General features: G+C 41.1%; 1 protein-coding gene across 11 annotated transcripts in view; it reads left to right on the forward strand.

Moving 5' to 3' along the window:
* The window catches only part of DCLK1 (doublecortin like kinase 1), a gene marked incomplete at both ends in the record, with an annotated part of 316,418 nt that overhangs the window by 263,907 nt on the left and 29,273 nt on the right, over positions 1-23,238 (forward strand). For 10 of the 11 annotated variants that reach the window (XM_082675943.1, XM_082675947.1, XM_082675948.1 and 7 more), the window contains 6 exons: positions 4,002-4,059; positions 4,561-4,680; positions 8,068-8,214; positions 19,761-19,894; positions 21,616-21,693; positions 22,055-22,151. In XM_082675943.1, coding sequence (XP_082532069.1) covers positions 4,002-4,059; positions 4,561-4,680; positions 8,068-8,214; positions 19,761-19,894; positions 21,616-21,693; positions 22,055-22,151 — 634 coding nt within the window. The remainder of the gene's footprint in view (positions 1-4,001; positions 4,060-4,560; positions 4,681-8,067; positions 8,215-19,760; positions 19,895-21,615; positions 21,694-22,054; positions 22,152-23,238) is intronic. The other variant, XM_082675949.1, reaches the window with a different exon arrangement.

Genomic DNA, 23,238 nt, shown 5'->3' on the forward strand with positions numbered 1-23,238 from the left:
CCTGACAGCGTTCTTTCCTCTTTCCTTCCTAAAGATGCTCTGGCACCTGATAGCCATAGGGCCCAAGTTCAAATTCAAAATAAAACTCTACTCTGAAGATGTTTGACAAGACACTGGGATGCCTCAGTTTTCTGCTTTACAGAGGAGGCTGAGATTTAGCTTTTTTTTTTTTTTTTTTTTTTTTTTTGCGGTACGCAGCCCTCTCACTGTTGTGGCCTCTCCCGTTGCGGAGCACAGGCTCCGGACGCGCAGGCTCAGCGGCCATGGCTCACGGGCCCAGCCACTCCGTGGCATGTGGGATCTTCCCGGACTGGGGCACGAACCCGTGTCCCCTGTGTCGGCAGGCGGACTCTCAACCACTGCGCCACCAGGGAAGCCCTGAGATTTAGCCTTATTATGATTAATTGGTAAACAAAGGGTGCTGTTTACCAACCCCTCTTTCCTGGGGGAGAGGGTCTTTCTGTCACTGTCCTAACTGCCACCAGCCTCTGGAGTTTTCACAACTCCACCAACATGTTTGGAGCCCCTGCTAGTTCAGGCCTATGCTGGGCCATCTCCAGGGCTACAAAGAGAGTCAAGACGGGGCCCCTTTGCTTGAGAACCTGACGCGTAAGCAAAGGACTGCCTTGAAATTCAGTAAATGCCATGTCAGAGGAATGCCTGGGAAACCACATTTCCTCTTCCACATGATCTTGATAAAAATCTTCAAAACAGAGCAAACAACCAAAAGCCCGTTGGTCCAGAGCACCCTTTTCATAAACATTCTGCTGCCCTCCAGGGCTGAGGGCAAGGGTGAGAAGAAGACTGCCCCAGGGCTGAGAATCATTCAGTTAAACAAGACAGCTTTCTCCAAACCATTTTTAGTACAAACCTGAAAAAGTAGATTTAGTCCAAGTTTGTAAAATTCAGACATTTCTCCCTAGTAGTTGGAGCTCTAGCCTTGGGTCAAACTTAATAGGAAAGTGACTTTACAAATTGAGTTCCTGTAGACAAGGAGGAAAACAAAGCTTGTTCTGCTGTTGCCGCTTTGGCTGCGGCATTTGAGGTTTGTGTAATTTCGTGAAAGGTCAAGAATATAATTTCAGGAGCATACAAGCAAATGGCCTGGACGTTCCACAGCAACCCAGGTGTCTTCTCTCCTTCTCGACACACGGAACTGTAGACTCCTTGAGGTCAAAGACCAGGTCTCCATCACCTCTGTGGCCACCGAAGAACCATGCTCATGACTGCTTGCTGAATGATTACCTGCGGGCAGTGGTCCTCAGAGTTTAGGGTACGGAGGAAGGCAGGTATCTTATTTGAGGTTTTATTTCTTGCCAAATGTTCTCATTTACCAACTTAAAGCAAGCGGTGAAGTTCTTATTCGTATGGTGTACATTTAGTCCTAGCACCTGTTTTTAGTCTCATTTTCCAGATGCAGCTACTTTCCTATAAACATGCACTTCTAGTAATTAAGGATTTTCTTGTGACTTTATCGTTCTGTCCTCAAGGAATCCAGAAAGAAACCTTTCAGTATTAATTTTGGTGGTCCTCCTCAGGGCTCACTGTCTGGTATAAAATATGGGTAAATCTAATTGAGTGTTTAATCCTATTTTGTAAGGTTCTGGGTAGTCAACCCACAGGGTCCTTTTTCCTAGTAAGCTCCAGGGCCACTGCAACGCAGGTTTGCTTGCATTTTCCCCTCAGCTGTAGGCTTAGCATCTAACCTGATTGTTTGGTGTCCTGGAAGCCAATACACCCTCTTGTTCCCTGGGGATTCTGTTCCTTGTCTATCCGGCTGTAGAGGAGGATTTTCAGCCTTCCCGGGTCCCACACCAGCTCTTTGCTTTGAGTGTAGCAAGGCTGAAGTGTTGCTCATTCTAGGGAAACAGGGGATCAATTGGTAGCCATGGAGAGGACAAAGCCAAGAAATTCCTGGATCTTCTGACCAGCACCATCCCACATCCATCCCCTTTGTGGAGGCACTGAGTCCAAGTGTCAGCTTCATTCTAGCTCTCTGTACCTGCCTGGGACTACTGGCTTTTATCAAAGCTGTCAGACCAAGAGTTCAGATTCCCTGCCATCAAATGAAACATCTTAAACTAGATAGGAAATCGCTCATGTATTCCAGTCTTAGATTTGCTTTGTCATCATTTTTAGTGATTCACGAAAAGCAGAATCCAGAAACACTTCAGCTTTTAGTTTTCCTCGATTAAATATTTTCAAATTTGCAAACAGACCCTTCAGAAGCCTCTTAAGAAGAGTTACTGAAAGGGACCCTGTGCTCCTTCTGTGATGCGAGGATTCCCCTCGTAGATGAGTAATTTCACGTTCTCATTTATCTGTTTGCGCGTACATTTTAAACTTCTAATGGGAAGTATTTTGTTGGCCCTCTAACTGAAGTGCTTTTCCTCCACCCCCATCCCATAGTACACACACAGCCTTGCTGAAGGTCTGGCGTTTATGTGGGGTCGTCTAGCACCCCAAGCCCTGCATTTAGCCAAGGCTGACTCAGCCTTCCTCCATCATGTTCTCTGCCCACACGGGGGCCTGAAGAATCAACAGAGGCATACTTGGGGCTCTCAGTCCATTTCTTCACGAGGCTGAGGCAATTCGGGTTGCGCTGGGTACCCTGCACCCGGGCAGGGGAGCCGCCCTGAGGCAGAGGGGTTTAACCTCCTCGCATCCGAACCACAGCGCTCTCTAGTGGAGAAAATCAGCTTCAAAATGATTGTTTCAATCTAGTTTCATTCCTCAGGTACAATTATATATAACAACTTGGTCAATGTTTACGGTTTTCTGCAGGCTAGGACCCTGAAGGTCCTGGAGGTATAGCGGAAGAAGTATTTTTAGAAGTAAATGACAGGAGTGGTTTCTAAGATGCCCTTGAAACACACTGTTAATATCTGGCCTCATGATGTGTTTGGAGGCGCATCACTTTCTTGCTCTTGCCGTAATGTACACCTAGGAAATTCTCCATACTGAAGCTTTTAAAACCCTATTTTAAACTTTCGTTCTTGATCACCTTCACTCCCATTGTATTCATTTGGACCCCTAAAATTGGCCTTTATCTGTAGGTGAAAAGCTAGACTTTCTTGGTTTCCCCAGCAGATATGAAATGGCAGTGCTTGTGGAGTAGTGGTTTCTGACGATTATGAAGTATGCGTCGTGTCCTTTGACGGTGGACCTGTCGTGGTTGGCGCTGCAGTGTCTGGGAAATGCTAACACAAATGAGGAAGCTGTTTACAGCTGCAATGTGACTAAGCCCTCCTTCCCACACCCACCGCGGAGAAGGGGCAATGTTGGCGGGGCTGCATGCGAAGCAGAGACCCCAAGAGTTCCAAGTTCTGACCTTAGTGCTGCCGTGAGGCTTTGGCAAAGCGAGTTCATTTTCGTCGTCACCTCCATTTCACTTCTATCAAATGAGACAGCGATGAAAGGCCCAGGAGGTCACGGGATGCTCAGTTAATGGCTGCATCCCTTTCTATATTCCTTGAGCACCTCATCCGCTAGTTCTCCAGTGGAACACACAGGGGTGCAGACGACTCAAGTCTGAAGAGTGTGAACTGCTTCTTGAGAGTTGTCAGTGTGGCCGTGAGAGCCATTCAGAAAACTGTCACAGCTACACTTCACTTCGTGGAGAGAGAACTTCAAGAGAGGCTGGGAAGAAGACGGGCAGAAACTCACATCCTGACCACACCACTTCAGAGGGAGGGACAGAGCACAGCCACCTTGCAGGGGGACTTATGCATGGGACTAGCAATGGCAGCAATTTTATTACAAGTATGACAGTGTTAGCAGCTTGTGAATGTTTCTATGCTAGCATGTCCGTTGTCCTTACACTTGGTCAGCCCCTTAAAGTTCACTTATTTCTTTTAAAAAAGGAAAAGAGAATTTTTTACAAAGTAGTTACATCACGATGCAAGATCACTGCGGTAAGAAATGAATCCTTAACAGGATGATGCAACAGATCTGAAATTAAGTTGTTTTTATTTTATTTTTTTTAAACTTTCTCTTTGCAGGTCGACTGCTAGGGAGTATGCTCTGAAAATTATCAAGAAAAGCAAGTGTCGAGGCAAAGTATGTATACGGTTTATTCTTATGAAAATACAGTGTTTTGGAGGCAGAACGAAACACAAAGATGAGCTCCCGAATAAACATAAATTTACGCTAGGAGTTGTGGAACAGAATGTTGTATATGTATTAGGATATAACTTTATTCTATAAATATTCCTGGAATAAAAGTTAGTTGGAATGATTGCATGTTATTTCTGTTCTTTCTCTGTGTTTGCCTCTTGGCTTACTTCTTCTATTACTTTTGTGATCTAAGTTTCATTTCATCCTTCTGTATGCAGTTATACTTAACATGGTAGGTTCTGACATTACAAACACCTTCTAAGGACCTTCAACATCTCTTGGCAATTCTAGGCTGTGTGAACATCAGAATTTAAGACAGACTCCATATACTTTACCCAAAATACATCTCCCTTGATCTTCAAATAGTATAGTTTTGTTCATTCGAGTCCGCTCCTCATGTATTTTGATGTGTATCTTGATTAAGGTCACTTTTGCCTTGAACAGGAGCACATGATCCAGAACGAGGTGTCTATTTTAAGAAGAGTGAAGCACCCCAATATCGTTCTTCTGATCGAAGAGATGGATGTACCAACTGAGCTGTATCTTGTCATGGAATTAGTAAAGGTGTGTATTTTGGAGAAAGAGATAAACCTGTACAAGGCACCCCACTCTTCTATACAGTAGAGCGCTCTCCTTTATTTCCTCCCACCAACATCCAGTCTCTTATTTCTGTGCATTGGCATAATGGTTAAGAGTATTAGCACTAGAATTATACTCAAAAGTTCAAGTCCCAGCCTTGACCTAAATAGCTCCCTGATCTTAGGCGTACCTCTCTGTACCTCGGTTCTGTCCTATGTAAAATGAGGATAATAATTGCTAGGAATAAAAATGGCTAGGAATGCTTTTGTGAGGGTAAGAGGGATGTCTTTCACCAGCTTCTGTGACACAGAAAGTATTAGATGCCAATACAGTTGTGGTTACTGTTGTAGTAGAAGTTGTTCACTGTTCCAGGAACTACATCCAGAAGTATCATTATTATAAGAGCAGGCTTTAACCTTTTAGCCACGACCATAATAGAAAAATAGCACCATCTTAATAATAATGTGAAGAGTCTGCCACCTTTCGCTGAAGGTTACAATCTCATCCTGTCACATAAAATTAAGTTGTTATTCTACTCAATCATAGAATATGGGAATGGCCAAATGTTGACGATGGTTGCGTCTAGGTGAAAGGTAACCCCCTTGTTCCCTCTACTTCCATACTTGAAAATTTCTTAATTAGAAATTAAATTTAAAAATTTAAAAATTGAATGTTTCATTTTCATGAAGTTGTAGTTTTCTCAAGCCTTTTCTATTATGTTACTCTAACTGAAGGCATAAGTAATTTCTACTTTAGTTGTAAAGTGATATAAGTTAGTCACATCATATTCTCCATCAGCGGTGTGCCAGTGAGCAGCTAGGGCTCCAGGAACCCTGTTTAGAATCGCTCAGCTGAGCTGGTGGTGGGAATCAGCACCCTGGAATATGGGGTTTCCTTTTGTAAAGATTTAAGACCAGGCAAGCATTTAATCAACTAATCTGTTACTATATAGAAGAGTGTTCGTTCTAGGGCCTGTAAACTTTCATTATTCAGAATTTCTTTGCTTTACTTCTGTTGGCCTTTTTTAACTTGGTGGTTATTTATGTTTATAGATGAAGCCTGTTCTTTTTCTACTTCAAGTTAAGATTTGTTTCTCTGAGGGTGAGGGCTTTTTTGTTTGTAGTAACACAGGTTCCTGTCACGTTTGAGAGTAAGGGAGATAAAAATGCTAACCGTTTATTCCAACAAAGAAAGGTCAATTTCATTTATTCAGAAGATTTTCATGTTGGCACTTAATGACCAAATATAGTTTGGTAATTATCAACATTGTCCATTAACAGCCTTTGTGAATTCTCTCTGGGTGCTGGGACTCCTCAGTTGAGCCACTCTATCGTACCCTTACATTTAGTCTGACCGAGAACCACCGTGAGGCCAGGTCTGAAAGCATCCCGAGAAGTGAAGGCCAACCCCAGGCTTGACCTGAAAGTCTCCCACGACATCCCCCCTGAGGAATTTCGCTTGGCCTGTGCTTGTCAAACCCTGAGAGGCCAGTAGGATGCCCAGGAGGGCCTGAAGCTGTAGGATAAATGAGGCCTGTGTTCCAGAAAACAGTGAAGTGACAGTTCTTAAGAGTGAAATTCCATAATTACCAAGAACGGGACTTCAGGCTTCTGGCTGCAGACGTAAACACATGCACAGTGCTTGTGTGTTCAGAGGAAGGGAGGCCTGTGGACGGGGTGGCCCTGGGGCCCGTTGCTAAGGGATCATCACGAGTGAGAAAGACAAAGGGAGTAGAGGGGACACTGCAGGCAGCGGCTCTACTGAGGACGGGTACGGAGTGAGGAGGGAGTGTGACCTGTTCGGGTGACCAGGGAAGACATACCCTACCTGGAGCATTAATGTAACTGGTCTAGGTAGAGGCAGGAGATGAGGTTAAGCAAGTTGGAACGAAGGCTGGGGGCAGAGCGGGGAGAGCCGTGGGAAAGGAACGCTGATTTCATGACAAGAGAAAGAAACGTCGAGTGGGAAGGTGACAGTCCGTGCACACAGTGCTTTGCGTAAGGAGCCGGCGGACGGCCTAGAAGGCTGTGTCAGAGGCACGCCTTAAAGGGAGGACTGGTAAGATCTGTGGACTGATTTGCAGAAGGTGAAGAAGAAATGAGTTTACAGGCTGCCTGGAGCCTAGATAACCAGGACGATGGTGGAGGCTTGGCAGGGTGACCCCACACGGCCCTACACAGGGTCCGGCGTGCTGTTCACGCGAACCGCAGTGAAAACCCCACCTCCCGAGGTGGTATGGAAACAACTGCAAACCCGCACATAGCAGCCTTGCCTTTGCGCGAGACAGAGTGTTGAGAGGGAAAGTGTTCATTTGGAACAAAACGTACGTGCTTAGCTTGGGAACTGCTGCGGCTGAAGGGTCAGTGGGAGACACTGCCCTCCCCCGAGCAGAGATTATACAGAGTCACAGAGGGCCAGGTCAGGATTTGAAAATTGTCAGCCTACAAGCGCTCTATTTTGCATTTGCTATTTAAAAAGAAAAATTAAACCTCTTAGCCCATTAGGTAACAGATGAACACAGTCAGCCACTGGGCTCGGCTCCTTGGGACCTCGTGTGCAAGAAGGATGCACACATTGTCAGTAAATCAGACCCAACTTCGCTGAAAGCATTTCAAATAAATGAATCTAAAATTGGAGCCTAAAATCTTTGTTTCACCAAATAACGATAAATTAGCCAGGAACAATGGAAACAAAAGTTCAGATGAATAATGGTACTAGAAAACTTTCTTTGAAATTTCTCCACCCTCCTCCCTCTCTTTCTCTTTCATCTTTGGAGTGACAGTTTCTGGTCCTTTTCTCTGTTCTTACAAAGAAGCACATTATTGAAAAAGAAAACACTACGCCCACTCCACGAGACCTAAATCTAGAGAAGAAGAGAAGTGTGTGTGTGTGTGTGCGCGTGTGCGTGCGTGTGTGTGTGGTGGTAATTTCACAAGGCAGCAGAGCATTTTGTTAAGGGTGCAGTTTGCAGTGTTACCTGTTTCTCATTTTGGGAGATTTGGGATTAAGAGTTTGACCTTCTGCTGGCGGTTGGCATGAGGCAGGTAGCACATGCCACCAGGATTCCCAGGTGTCACAAGGCCTCTGCCCTGGAGACCTGGCTCCGCTTCCTCTCCCTGGCTGGGAGTTTAAAGGCAGAGAATCCTCTCTCTTTCCTTTGAGCTCTGGAGGAAATGTCACTGGCTGTCACAGTGGGGAGAGAAATCACTATAAGGTCTCCGGGCCTTTGAGAGAGAGGTGGCAGGAAAAGCCCTTGGAACCCAGAGACCCTGAACGCATCCTTCACTCCCTTTATAGCGTGTCACGCGCCTCTCCAGGCAGCGCCATTGGACCATCTGTTAATGTGCTTCTCCTCCTGCTGTTCTGTCTCAGGGAGGAGACCTCTTCGATGCCATCACTTCCACTAACAAATACACTGAGCGAGACGCCAGTGGGATGCTGTACAACCTGGCCAGCGCCATCAAATACCTGCACAGCGTCAACATCGTCCACCGTGACATCAAACCAGAGAATCTGCTGGTAAGACGGATTCCAACTGCAGGATGTCTTGAGTTCCAAGCATTCATGAGTGAATATGAGCATTTCTCTCTTTTTTTCTTTTTCATTTTCTTAAAATCAAAAATGACTGTAGAGGCTGTTTTCCAGCTGGCCTTCAGTAACTAGCTGGAAACTAGTCTTTTAAGTTGATCTGTCAGGGTTAGTGTACCGTTAGGAGCACTTAATTTATTAGCAAATAAAAACCCAAGGCAGGGGGACAGGAATAGAGCTCAAGAAATCTAGGGCTGTGGTTAAGACCATGGGCCGGGCCAGGCCAGTCACGAGGAGTATTTACACTTACATTATTTATCAACAGCACTTCTGTGTTAGAAAGCTTCTACTTGGGAAAAAAAAAAAAAAGATGGAAGCCTTTTTAGACTTTGTCTTAATCTCCCAATTTACATCCTAATAATCTGATCTCAGAGCTAAGAGAATAAATCATTGTGAGTTTTCAAGACACCAGCCCCTCAGCATAAAAATAACCATGATGAAGACAGATTTAAAGATCAGAGATATTTTGTCCTCCCTTTAGGCCCGTTTGGTTTGCTTTTCATGAACTTTGTATCTCTGGGGAAACACTGAGAGTTCTCCATGCAAGGAAAGGAGGATGCTCTCCTAATCCCATTGTTAAGGGGACAGTATTGAAAGAATTCAGGAGACAGAGGCTGGGCATCGGGGAGCTATAACTAGTGAATGTGGGAGTATCATAAATTTTGTTGGCTATTCAGGATGGAATTTTAATGAAATATATTCAGTTTCTCACCCCCACCCGAGATGCTAGTTCTTCTTTTACTTTCATTATCCAACCCCAAGAGTCATGTATTCTGTGACTGTTAGTTTGTCCATCTCTTCAGAAATCTGGGAAATGAGGATTCTCTTTCTAAAGCAGTGTTTCTCCAACGGTGGTCCAAAGACGCCCTGCATCAGAATTACTCCCAGATGCCTGTTAAAAATGTAAATTTCTGAGCTTCCCTGCAGCCCCACCAAATCAGAATCTGGTGACTGGTGACAGGGTGCAGATCTGCATTGCAGCCAGCTCCCCACGTGAGCTGAATGAACGCTCAAGTTTAACGGCAGATGAACAGCCCAACTCCCACCACCAATAAAGGCTGTTAAGACCTGCTTCTGTGGAGACCACCTGTGCTCACCCCATGCTAAGGGCTTCACTCTTGGTATTTCATTCCATCCTCACAACAGCCATACGGGGTAAGGTCTATTACTGTCCCATTTCACAGGTGAGGAAACGGGGTGCCTAGAAGTCGAAAGACCCCCTCGAGGTAATCACAGCTCTGAAGTGGAAGGGCCAAGGTCACAACCTATGTCCTACTCCAAAGCCCAAGCTTTTAACCACTAGACTACATAAAGCCGTGAATTAGGGAGAGAGGTTTTCTATGTGCTTGCTCTGTGCCATGGACTGTGCCAGGGAACAGAGAGGCATATGCCTTCACAGAGGGGCATTCAGGTAGGAAAAGTAGGCATTCAAGAAATAAATACACAAGCAATTAGTTAATTGCAATTAAGTTAGTAATCTTGTAGCTACTGGCTAATGAAGGTGGTTGAGGTCAAATGATGGAGTTCTGACTTAATTGCCCCTCAAATTCCACATCTCCACAGTAGCCTAAACATTCTCTTCTGCATAGTGCCTTGTCTGCACTCATTCTTCCTGTGTCCTGACATATGTAGGATTGTCTCATGGGAACGGACTTACAACTGAGCCTTTGTTTAAAAATTTCTCTAAGCTCCAAAAATTCAGTGATTGAAAATTAAAGTTTCATTTTCCTTCCCGCTTTTGCAGTTCAGTTTTGTGTACCCATTGTTCAACCTGCTTTTCACCAGAGCACTGTTTCTATAAATGCCATAAATGGTTACATAGCAGTGTGCTTTTACTAAAATGACAATTTGCAGGATACTTTTTAAGTACTGTGCTCATTTGAACATATTTTAGTTTAAATTACCCCAAAAGAAAAAAAAGTTCTCTCCCTTTTTCCTTTCTTTTCTAATTTAAGAACGTGAAAAATGTATATATGCACATATATATATATATATATGTGTGTACACATATATATAGACAAAAACAAACGTACACACCATTACAGTCATTCATAATGCAGGTTTAAAATATATATATGAAAAACTAAAGTAATTCTGCTTCTCCAGTATAGTAATTTCTTTCTATAGGAGAGTGGCAAGGATTGGTGATGTTTGCAGGGATAAATCTACTATAGGATAAAATAGGTAGAAGAACAGAATAATTTTAACAGAATTAGAATGACATCACTAATTGCACTTGAGACTTCTATTAACGTCATATTCTGTTGACCTTTATGTGGAAATAAGAGAGAATTGTCATGGGAAGCACAAAATCACATACTCAGGATTTATAGTCAGATGGACAAAAGTTCAAAACCAAGGGCTTCACTCTTCCATTGTCTAGTCTTCTGACCTTGAACAAGATACTTAACTTCTTTGAGCCTCCTTTAAGGGGACTGTATGAAGATAAAGAGATACCATGGGACTATTAGTTCCCTTCTTTTTTATTCCCCTTTTATTTGTAATGAAAATTAAATTATCCCTAAAAATAAAACTGTTTAACAGTACAATGTTACGCTGTAACAATCATTTTTCATCTTTTTTGACATTGCTTTTAAAATGTTACTATCTTCCCAGGCATGGATTTGCCATCTCGTGGCAGAATGTAGAGCTAGAGACTATTTTTGGAAAAATGCTATAATAAATTTAATGCAGAGTTTCAATCCATTTTCTAACTACCGGGAAACTGAAAGAAAGAAAAAAGGCCTTACTGCACACTTTGCATTACTGTTTTATTAAGAGACCTCGAAAAACCCCTAAATTGTTAGACTGCTGATAAATTTTTGCTAATTAAGTATTTAATGTTTATTATAAGTAGCAAAGAAATATTTATAAATGTAGACATTTCAGCTATAGATTTCATTTTATATAGCATCATTGCATATGCAGAACTTTTAGAATTTTTTATTTTTCATTCTTATAGAACAATATACAAATATCGTAGCTTGGCCTTAAGGATCTATATTAATCATATGGATGATTTATTCAAGTCTGAGTATTTGATCAAGTCACAGCATTTTAATGAGAAAATTTGACTTACAGTGATGTTTCCAGCTACATTTTAGGCAAAAACTGGGAACTGACCCAATACGAATAGCTCTTCTAATTTTATTATTGCATTGTTACTAAGGGTTTTTTTCTTAAATGAGTTAATCATGCCACTGATTTTACGTGATTCTTTCTGCTTTAATCGTCAGGCCTGGTGCTTAGTGATCGTATGGATGAGTGACAGGTGAATGAGAGGGTGGATTAGATAAGAGAGTGAGTGAATGGTGATACTTCACATAATAGAGGACAGACCCACCGTGACAAGCCCTAGTCATTTCTCAATTCATCTATTACGTTGAGGACTTACGTAGGCCACAAACTAAAACTCTCTGAGTAGGGGGAGAGATTACAGTGCTTCCCCAGCTGCACTTATGCATGGAACCATTTTGTGTGTGTGTGGGTGGGTGCGAGTGCCATGATAGTTTATGACAAAAAGGAACCTTTTGCTTTAAAAAAAAACCAACAACCCATAAATTGTCTGAGATCAACTGCTTTCAGTTTACATGAGTCACCACTAGATGGCAAGCTTGTACCCTTGGCAGCAAAAATCATCAGTAGCAGCCTGTTTTTTTGCAGGGAGCTGGGAGGGTCTTTTTAAAATGTATATGCAGATACCTCCTTCTTAGGAAAATTAAAGTCTTTATGGCAACAAATAACTGGCATCACTAGTTTTTATTAGATTCCAGAAATAAACACAGTAATTTTCTTGAGATATAAAAATTTCTGTTCAAGAAACGTTTTGCTTCTAAACTCCTTAATACTGTCTGGGAGAAAGCAGTTTCTCAGGGTTACTGCTTCTCTTGGTCAGAAATTTCCTTTTAGCGACTCTCTGTCGAGGTGTTTGTGCCTGTTCCTCGCTGCCCATCAAAATGGCATGTGCAGCTAATGACCCTCATTTTCATGAAATGGGTCGAATCTAGTAATAAATTATCTTGTTTTCCCCCAAGTGATGACCATAGGTTGTGCTCCAGCTCTTCTTAGTTTCCACTTCAAGCCAACACGGAGCTCACCAGATAATGGATTTCCTTCTGCCTTAATCCCAGGACCCTTAATCCCCAAATAAACCCATTTTCTGATAGGATCACTAACTACACTGGGAGATAAGGCCAGTGCCACAGATGGAGCGCTGGAGGTTGTAAACAGAAACACATTTGAGTAGATTTGTAGTCAGTCCACTGCATGAGGAACTTGAGCCACCAGAATGTTGATGAACGGATTGGGGACCACCCTGAGGAGGGAGCTGCAGGTCTCACAGGAGTCTGTCACCAGCCCCGCCCTAATCAGCATGCCAGTGGGCCGAGATGAAGATGTATTCTATATATCAAATGACAGACTTGAGATCCAAAACTATCTTTGGCTCCATAAAGGCCCCAAATCAGTAAGATGAAATTTAACAAGAGATAAACATAAATCTCTATAGACTAAGTTGGTTTTGGTATAGTTGTTTTAAGGACCATTGCAGAAAAACAGTGATGGGAAAATTTGGCCCAGTTTAAAGGCTATTCACTGACCATAAGTTCACTGTGAGTCTTAGTGTAACATGACTGCCACAAATACCAACATGCCCTTAGACTCCTTTCACTGAAAGAGTGTCGCCATCAAGAGAGTCCCTGCCCTGCTTATACCACGTGACACCAGGTGGGAGGGACCCGAACACATCACAGTCAGGGGCCTGGGTTCAGCCCAGAGAAGGGATGGTGAAAGTGGAACGGAGTGGCTCTCATCAAAGGTTGCCAGATGTAAGATGGGAGAACATTTTTGTGCTGTGTATGTGAGCAGTAAACTCAAGAGAAGACATTAATGACAGATTTGAGGTTGACATAAGGAACAACTTTCTAACAATTACACCTGTTTGAAAAGTCAATGGCTTTTATTACAGGTCACTTGTAGTCATTGAAACTGTCCAAACAGAAACAGAATGATCGTTTTTCATAGGTGTTTAGAAAAAGAATTCCTTCTCTCTGAATTTGGTTAAAAGTTGAGGGAAAATAGAAGAAAAAGAACACTTTCCCCAAACATGATTTAATAGAATAATATGCCAGTTACTGTACTAAGCATTCGCTGAGGGCTCTTCTCCAAGGATCTGTGATTCCATCGGGGGAAGAAGGCAGGAAGTAACAGTGTAGTGTGTCCCCAGGACTGACCAGCATCTGTCTGCTCTGCTAGCCATTTCTTCTGTCATTTAGGACTTGAGTAGTATCATTCACTTCATTTTTTTTTAAAAACATCTTTATTGGAGTATAATTGCTTTACCATGGTGTGTTCATTCACTTCATTTTAAAATGACGTGGCCTTCCTGGACTAGCAAAGATTAATAATGATGATATACTGGGTTGGCAAATTTATGAGGATACCAATCATCTCATATGGATCAGTGCAAGATTAACTTGATGGAACCTTTCTGAATGGTAGTTTGATAATATGTAACTAAAGCCTTAAATAATGTGCACCCTATGACCAAGTAATTCTACTTCTAAAAATGTAACCTAAAGAAAAAGTGTCAGATACGTATACATACATAGGGATGGTCATCTCAGTGTTTTTTGGTATGGAAAGAAAAAATATATATATATATATAGAAACAACTTACGTCAGGGCACTGATTTTTTAAATAATGATATGGAGGCAGGCAGACATCCTGATTAGAATAATGGACTTGGACATGCCCGAGCTTAAGTTCTGGCTCTGCCACTTATTAGCTGTGTAACATTTGTCAAGTTACGTAACATCTCTGATCCTCAATTTTTTAATCTGCAAAATAGCAGTAATATTACTTAATGGTATTTTTGTGAAGATCAAATGGGATATTGAGCATGAAGTCCTAAACAGGAGGCCTGGCAGGGGCTCAATAAACAGCAGTGGTGGTAGTTTGGGGGATTATTATTATTATGGTGCATCCATACAGTGGAGTATCCAGCAGCCACTGAAAATCGTGATGTAAATATACGCTTATTCACTTGGGCAAACATTCAGGATATATTGTCCAGTGAAAAGAGAAAAACAGGAAAGAGAGAAAAAGAAAGCTCTTGGAAGTTTATACCCCAAAGGTTAACAGTGGCTATTTTCAGGTGTCAAGATTATGGGTGAGTTTAATTCCTTTCTTTCTGTAATTATCTGTCTTTTCTAATTTTCCTACAATGACCTATTGGATATTCCTTGTGTGACAAAAATGTAACAGTTTTTAAGAATTGCAGTGACATTGAGTTCCCACAATTTTAACAAAATCCTGGGATGTGCAATTACTACAGAATCCAGAATGTGCATGTTTTGTGCATCTCACTGCAGCTGCATAGAACTCCTTTCTAGATAGTTTCAAGACTGTTTTAAAGGAGGGATGAGAATCAGGTTTCCTGGAGTTTCTATTCACTTCTCCATCTTCCCAGATATCTCTAGGGTAACACTTTGAAGAGCTATTTTATTTTTTCTTCTAATGTTGCCCCGCTTCTGACTTCTCTACAACTTTTATTATTTTTATTATTTCATTTAATTTTTTGTTTCATAAAGGTTTTACATGTGGGTATAAAATGAATTTGTTTTTTTTTTTTTTTTGAATTTGGTTCTTTTAAGAGTTAATTTTTTTCCAGGAAGTTTAATTCAAAGTATGGAGACTATAAAGTGCATTTTGCAAAATAATTCCCTGCATAAATGTTGTTACACTTCACTTCTTAAAGATTAAAGGTTAAATTTAATCCACTGGTTTTAGGAAACATCATAAAGGCTAAATACCTTGGCTAGAAGAAAATCAATGTCTTTTTTAAAAAGATACCATATTTGTTAAAAACTAAATTCACTTTTTTTCATGGCTTTGTCAATTTCATGCCAGTTTTGTTAAATTCTATTTGGTGAAATAATTTTTAGTACCTCCTGAGCTCCTCTGTGAAAACTATTTCAGTGGTTACTAACGATTCATTAGCCAGCATTTCAACGAGGTTTTCCTTGAATCCATACTATCATTGAGAATTGTGTTTGTTCCAACACATCTGTTATATTAGTCAGCTCTTAGTTCTCTATTATGGGAATCTCAGAAACCATTTGACTGGGTTCACGTTATCTGTGAATTTTCACATTATTTTATGGCCACCGGCTGCATTTTATGACTATATTAAATCTTTTATTTTTTCAAATAACTTTTTCAGATGGTCTCAGTTTCTGATCCAAGGGAAATCAGGCATATGCCCAAACATCTACTGTTCAGCAAGTTACAGCCACTGCGAAACCCCAAATAAACGAAAAAGAAACAAAAATAAAACTCTTCTTTAAAAAAGAAAATTCCTGTGTAAAATACCAGTATGCCAAAAACCTACGTACCTGACCTTTCACTAGATCTATTCTTGGTAGGACATGCCTTCAGCTTTTAATTGGAACCTTTTTCATAATTGTTGCCATTTAACACATTTAGTCTGTCAAATCATGGGATGTCTTTATAGCCATATAATAAACCCTAGAGAACAACTTTTCTGACTGTAGCCATCTGCAGTGATCACAAGAGTAGCTTACAAAATACTGACAGTCTTTATGGTAATAGGATACATATGGCAGCCCACAATTACGTGTAGCTGCATTCAATTAGTGTTGTACAATTACACAGTTTTATTGCTTAGTTAAAACAGTGAAAGCAGTACATACTGGGTAATTTGCACTAATCCCCGTCTCTTTAATAGCCCTCGTGTTTAAAACGTGGGGGGAGCATCTACAGTATTTAAAGGGCGTGGGATGAACATAAAATTATATCTCATGTTGTGAATACTCTTTGACTGGCAATTAACGTACCCCACCTCACGTGTGGCGCATATGTTATGGCGGCTTTAAAATACAGTCACAGCAAAAAATTTCTTCTTACACCAGAACCCCACTTGCTGGGTCAGCCTGTCCAAGCTTAGACTTGCAGCCTGTTAAGGTTCTTTCTGAAAGAAGGTCAGGGTGAGGAGACAAGCTAAGGAAGTCGATTCAGAGAGTGGGAGAAGCCAAGGACTCTGTGTTTTGGATGCGAATGTGTTAGAAGCTTTTCCGACTCCTAACGTTTAATTAAAAACTTAGTTCAAAGTGAATTTATAGCTGCCATTTGGGAAAATACTTTCTGGAGATGGTTTTGTGAGGATGTGTGTGTGCGTGCACGTGCACGTTTGAAACACATGTATTCAGCAATCTGTGATTTTTAACGAAGTTTTAATTACATTTTTAAATGGCCTCAATCCTGCCCCTCTGTAAATGGCTTGGTAAGAAATAAGAGTGAGTACACTTCAGGCGGCAGCAGGCGCTCTGGGGAGTCCAGTTGTGAGGTGGGCCCATTGCAGCACTTAGGAAAGGTGCTCTCCCAGGGGAGGAGAGGAAACACTACAATATATTCTTCTGTATCCTTCTCCCCAAGTGTTGACAGAGAAAAACCCAAAGCAACCTTGTTTCCTGCCCTGCCTGACGGTAAGTAAGTTAAACAGAATTCCAAATGAGAGGCCTGGGCATTTATTCACCTGCAAAAACATTTTGCTGAAGCATTTCAAATGTACTTGGGTCTAGAAATGTTTTCAATTATGTGGATTAGACCTTTGTCTCTTAGCTCTTACTGTCTCTCATAAGCATCACTTTAACCTCTTTATATGTTCATGAAAATTCTACTATATGGTTTTCAAAGCAAAAAAAAAAAGGGGATATGTAGAAGTGAGTAAAGAGAGATGAAAAGAACATTAAAATGATAGATTCTACATATTTCATTTAAATGATGCTGGTTTATTTTAAGAGAATTATTACTGTTAAATAATCCTCATTTTCTTTACTTTAGGTAAGTTTTTAGTGCTTTTTTTCTTAGTTATTGAAACTTTGAACTTTATTGCTCAGCTATATTAAATATAACTGGCAAATGGCTATATGTACGATGGAATTCCTATTAAAATGTAGATGCTTAAAAAGAAAGCCTTTGGTACATGGAGGAGAATTACGTGGTCATATTCTGAACTAAAATGTGACTTATGACTGCATCTGCCAATATCTGCTTTTGTCCAACTTTGGAATAGAGTTGGGTGATTATGGATAGTATGTTTAGAAAAAAAGCCACAGAATCTGTGTATAAATGGAGCTGTGTAATTTGAAATCTGCACCACCTCACAAAACACGCACCATGAACGTTTGGACCTAACAGAACATCAAAGCAAGAGGTTATTCTGCATTTTAGAAAGGTTATTGGTAACAAAATGGAATTAGGGAAGTAAACAATTCTGCTCTGTCTGGGAAATAAACTAGATGACCTGCTAGGTATTTCCAGCTCAGATTTCTTTTCATGAAAAACATTCGCGTGTCTTTTGAATGACCTGAATGGCTGACATGCTAAGACTACAGTTTAGGGATTTCTTTTGCCTGAGAGCATTTAGACTGGGGAGGATATTGTGTTTTGTAGCTCTGAGGCCTCAAAGTCCATGATTCAAACTTGTTTATGCTGACCAGGGCTGGTTGGCTGCTTCATTAAACTAGGGAGGACAGTGTCCATCTCAGAGGACAACTGGGCAAAGCCACATCTGTGGGGGACATACAGCTGTCCTTGCCCTAACAACCCAGGTGCAGGTGGCCCTGAAGGCCTCTGGATACCTGCCTGAGGGCAGCCCAGACTTGATCGTGGTTGAGCCCTCAGGGAGAGGACTCCATGTTCTGAACGTGGAGAAAATGTAAACAAATATTTTCTGCCCAGAAATGACACAGTCTCTCCAGAGAGGAGGATCTGACTGCCTTTTTTCTGCCAAAACAGTTAGATCCAAATGATCATTGCTGATACTGCAGCTTAGCTGGCCAAACATCTGCACTTGAGGCTGCAGTGAACTGAAAGTGAAATCTGCTTTTTCCAGAGGAAGGCAGACATGGTGTGTGAACGGTAGCGGTGTTCCTAATGTGTGGAGATGTGCCTTGCTGTGCGTGAGGTTCCAACTGCTGTAGCAAGTACAAATGATCATAGAGCGATAACAGGAGAAAATGCAGGCCTCGACTGGCTGGATGAATTATTTTGATGTACGTGGAAAACTTCGCCATTTCCTTGAGGCGTCTCCTGGCAACTGCCTTTTACTGTGGCTCTCTTTTCTGTATCTCTTGATTCCAGTGGAGGGCTCTGAATTAGAATTCTGAATGCCCTTTGATCTTTTCTTTGAAATAATAGACGTTGTTTGGCATACTTTTTAGAACAGATCCATTTGGTTTGATCGTGGGCTAGAATTAAAGCAGTTTAAGTACTTGCCTATGGTCACATGCATCCTTTCTTGATTTGTTGGATGAGAGACTAGAGATTTTTACTGCCTTAATAAGGAAACCTGGACAGAATGCTGACTCTGCACCGGATAAATCTTCCCAAATTGCCACAGGTGAAATGAAATGTTAATATCCCTTTCAATTATTAATAAAAAAATGTAAATAGATCTTGTTGGAAAAGTGGGGCACTGAAAATAAGGTATTTTAATAGACGTGTGGATTTTTTGTTCAATTTACTAAAGAATTGCATTTTTAAAGCTTCTGATATATTAAAATGAAGAGGTAATTATTTTCATAAATTGGAGATTTTACACTAGAAACTTGCTGTATTTCATTGTATTCTGCAAATCAATTTGAATTGTAGCAAACATCGAACACAGATAAGCAAAAGGAAGAAAAATCTCCTATAATCTTACTACCCAGAGACAGACACACCAATATGATGCTCTTCCAGGCATTTTTCTTTGTACATATTTGTTTCTTTAATAGACATTTTATAAAAACCAGTCTGAAGTCTGTCCTCACTTCCCAAACTTGATTCATTTCAATAAATGTAAACCCACATCACCATTGTAATGGTCATGTAGCCTCCCGTTGTATGAACATACCGTAATTTATTTAACAAATTTCCATTTGCGGGTTCTTCACCATGTTTTCAATTCTGCAGTAATATAAAGATGTTCTTGTATGTATATCCTTGCATAATTGCCTGATTTTTTATTTTATAATAAATACAGGTAAAATATTAATATACCAAAACCTCAATTAAATAGAGTCAGGAGACCAGAAGCGGCGTTCTCACTCCCTGTGATCATAGCAGAGCCCAACAGGAAGAAGAAAGACTCCTCTTTTTTTCCTGGCAAGGACTCAACCCATGAAAAGCCATGGACTCCTTGTTTTCTACAACCCTCCCAACTGCCTTTACCTCTTTGTAAATGCATCTCCCTCCCTTGCCATGTGGGGGCTTGGACATGACTTGCCATGAGTGCAGACCCCGAATTGCAATCCTGTGCTGATCCCAAATAAACCCATCTCTGCTAGAGAAACATCTGGCAGTCTATTTGTTTTAGATCAACATATATTAAATTTAAACCACAGTGCCCTTCATTTCTTTAGGAAAGAACTTTTGAGCTCTTGGTTTTAAGGCAATTTCACTTTTACTTTAGGTGTACGAACACCAAGACGGCAGCAAATCGCTGAAGCTGGGCGACTTTGGACTGGCCACCATTGTAGACGGCCCCCTGTACACCGTGTGTGGCACCCCGACATATGTGGCCCCTGAAATCATTGCAGAGACCGGGTAAACACTTCTTGTGCATTTACTGCAGTACTGTGCTTGCAAAATAGCTAGTTGGCTTCAAGGATAGAAGAAATAGGAGTGTTGCTGTCCCATCCAGACAGAACTAGTTATCATATATTTTTCACTTTTTTTTTTTTTTGACTTGAAAGTGGGAGCCATTTTCTCTGTTTTCCCCATCAAGTTGCCAGTTACTACCATCTTGTTTAAGGCTTCCTTTTGGCCTTTGTTAAAGGTAGAATGGCACTTATTAACCCCTTAGTAAAAAATGTTTGGACTAACAGAGAAACATAGTAATTAACTATGATGGTAATTAACTAGCTATTGGAGCAAAAAGAAACAGACATCGCTGTGTGCAGTGAATGAGTACAGTCTACGGTGGTTACTTCTCTCAGCTGTCCTTATTCTCCAGTTCCGGTCCCATTTTGGTCCTCTTGGCAGCGCACTGATTATCTGTGGAGTGCAGATACCCTCAGACATCTGAGGGCCCCTGGGAACTGGCTGGTTTCTGAGTGCAGCGGACACAGATGAATGAAAATCTCTAGAATGGGGGGAGATTGTGGGGTGGCCTAATGCTTAACTAAGGACCTACTACTATATGCCAGGCTCCTTTACTTAATTCTTACTCTTCCAGTAGATGATATGATTCCCATTTTGCATCTGAATAAACTCAGTCCCTGATGATTGACTTAGAAGCTCATGACTAGATAGTAGCTGAGTCAGCATTTGAACTCAGGTCTAGGTGAGTAAAAGGCTCTTTCAGTGAAGAGCCCCATTTCTTGCCAAGGATCAGCAGCAGGGTTCTGAAGCACTGTCCTTAAACAGAAGGTTGGGCCACAGCAAGGACAGACAGCCTGACTATTTCTTCCCATTAGTGGCACCAACCCAAACCTAACAGTCTAGGTAGTATCTTCCACTGTGACAGGTGGAGATAGTTTTTCTGCTTGTACCATAGACCAGAAAGGCAGAAATACAGAACAGATGAGAGGAGAAATCCCCAGAGTGAGGTGTGAGGTAATGAGCACTTTTTTATTCATCAAATTTGAGTCAATTGCGAGCCCACAATCTATAGCCATGCCTGACCTCCCTCGAGGCAATGCCGTTATCTCTGTTGGGTGCTCTGATGGCCTGCTGCGAAGGGGTGGTGTGGGGTCGAAGGAGGATTTGGTTCAGCTCTTGAAAACCTTGGCTGGAACTCAGCTGTGCCACTAATTGTGAGATCTTGAGCAAAATTATTTACCCTCTGAACCTCGGGTTTCTATTCTTTAAAACAGGCAGTAATATTCATCCTGTACAAATTACAGAGTTGTTGGGAAAACAAAATCAGATAATGTATGCCAGTGCTTTATAAATTGGAAAATGTCTTCTGTGTAATTATTATTTCTAAAATTCAGGAGTGAAATAGTCTCAGGGGTCCATCTCTATCTGAAAATTGATATGACTATAATAAACATTTTTGCTGAAACCCTTCACTGACTGATATTTAGATATGAAGTAGGCATTTTTGTTTTTAGTCATGTGCCTTAGATAGTCTTTTCTTTTTATTATTATTCTTTTCTTGAATTCTGTTAAGCCAGTGGGTTGTAGTTTAGTGTTTGTTGTGGGTTTTTAAAATTTTGTTTGGTTTGGGTTTTGGTTTATGATAGAAGAGTCATTTATTTTACCGTGCCCCGTAATTTGTCCTGGCCTGACTTTGCTAACTCTGACATCACTTACTTTTTCAGATATGGCCTCAAGGTGGACATCTGGGCAGCTGGTGTAATCACTTACATCCTGCTCTGTGGTTTCCCTCCATTCCGTGGGTATGGGCAGCGATCTTTTATTCAGCACCAACAAAGCATTTCTCCCTTCTTTGAATGATCCATTCGGCCTCCCCGCACAAAGGAGCCTACAGCTGGAAAAGAGCATAAGAACTTGTTATTTTTTCCATGTTGTGCACGCTAATTTACATGCCTTCCATAAATCTTCCTCATATAATTTAAAAACTCATTCTTTCTTAATTTGCCAAAACAGTTCCATACTGACATTTTGAATTGCTTAAAAACACACATTTTACACATTTGTGGGGAAAGGGAGGGCTTCAATGCATAAGAATGAAAAGATAAACGCTGAGTTGGCGTTTTCCTGCTGTTTATTCCTCGTTGTTGTCCTTCATCTAAACAGAAGCGGTGATGACCAGGAGGTGCTTTTTGATCAGATTTTGATGGGGCAGGTGGACTTCCCTTCTCCATACTGGGATAACGTTTCTGATTCTGCAAAGGTAGGTTTCCAGTGCTTTCCTCTTCCTTATAGCGTGCGTCTCAATGGAATTATTGATTCTGAATCAGAGAAACAAATGATATCGTAAATATGATTTCTGTATGCATTTTAGTCATAATTACTAACTTTCCCAAGAGCTCACATTCAAAGAGTCATCTGTCCGTAGCCATCCCAACTCATCGACTGCTTCTGCTTCCCTGGCTTATCCCTCCCTGTGGCCATTCCAGCTGTATTGCTGTAGCCTCTAGTTATGCCCTGCCCACACCTGGCTTGAGCCCACCTCAGACTTCTGTATAGCTTATTGCTTCACCTCTCTCGGATCTTGACTTAATGTCATCTTCTCAATGAAGCTTTTCCAGTTGCAGCTCTTAACCCCTACCTGGCTGAGCTTATCGTCCTTTGCTTTATTTTTCTCTGTAACACTTACACTCTGTGTCCATCTGGTATACCATCTAACTACCTCTCTGTATCTGTCTGCTTATCTAGATGGATATAGATAGGTGGATATATTGTATTTATGTAGTTTATTTTCTAACTCTCCTCACTAGGGTATAATTGCTATCAAGACAAGGATTTTTGTCTATTGTATTCATTTCTGTATCATCAGTGCCTAGATAGTGACCAGCAACTAACTGATGCTCAACGTATATTGCACGAATGAATGAATAAATGAATGAGTGAATTAAACAGTTAATCAATTAAAGTGGAGAAAGCACAACATGGGTTAAGATGATCAAGAAAGACATCATGGGGAAGCTATGATGTAACTTGGACCTCGAAAGACAGCCAGGATTTAGAGGCAGAGGGGAACAAAGCGTGTGGTTTTTGTCCCATTAAACTAAAAGATCAATCTCTAAGAAAACTGTAAAAATCTCACACAGAGACATTAGTAGACGCTGAAATCAAAACTTTTAAATTGATCCCTTAAAATTATGTCTCCAAGCATTTACTTAAATTTTTGGAAAACTGATGTTGAGAACTAATTATCTTTTGATTATTCAATATACATGCCTTTCCTTTTGCTGTGTCCTGAGTATGAGTTCAATTTAAAATCTGACTCCTTAGGCCTGGCCACTGTCCATGGAAAA

This window comes from Grampus griseus (assembly GCF_964374135.1).
Source record: "Grampus griseus genome assembly, chromosome: 18".
In the NCBI taxonomy this organism is placed as follows: domain Eukaryota; kingdom Metazoa; phylum Chordata; class Mammalia; order Artiodactyla; family Delphinidae; genus Grampus; species Grampus griseus.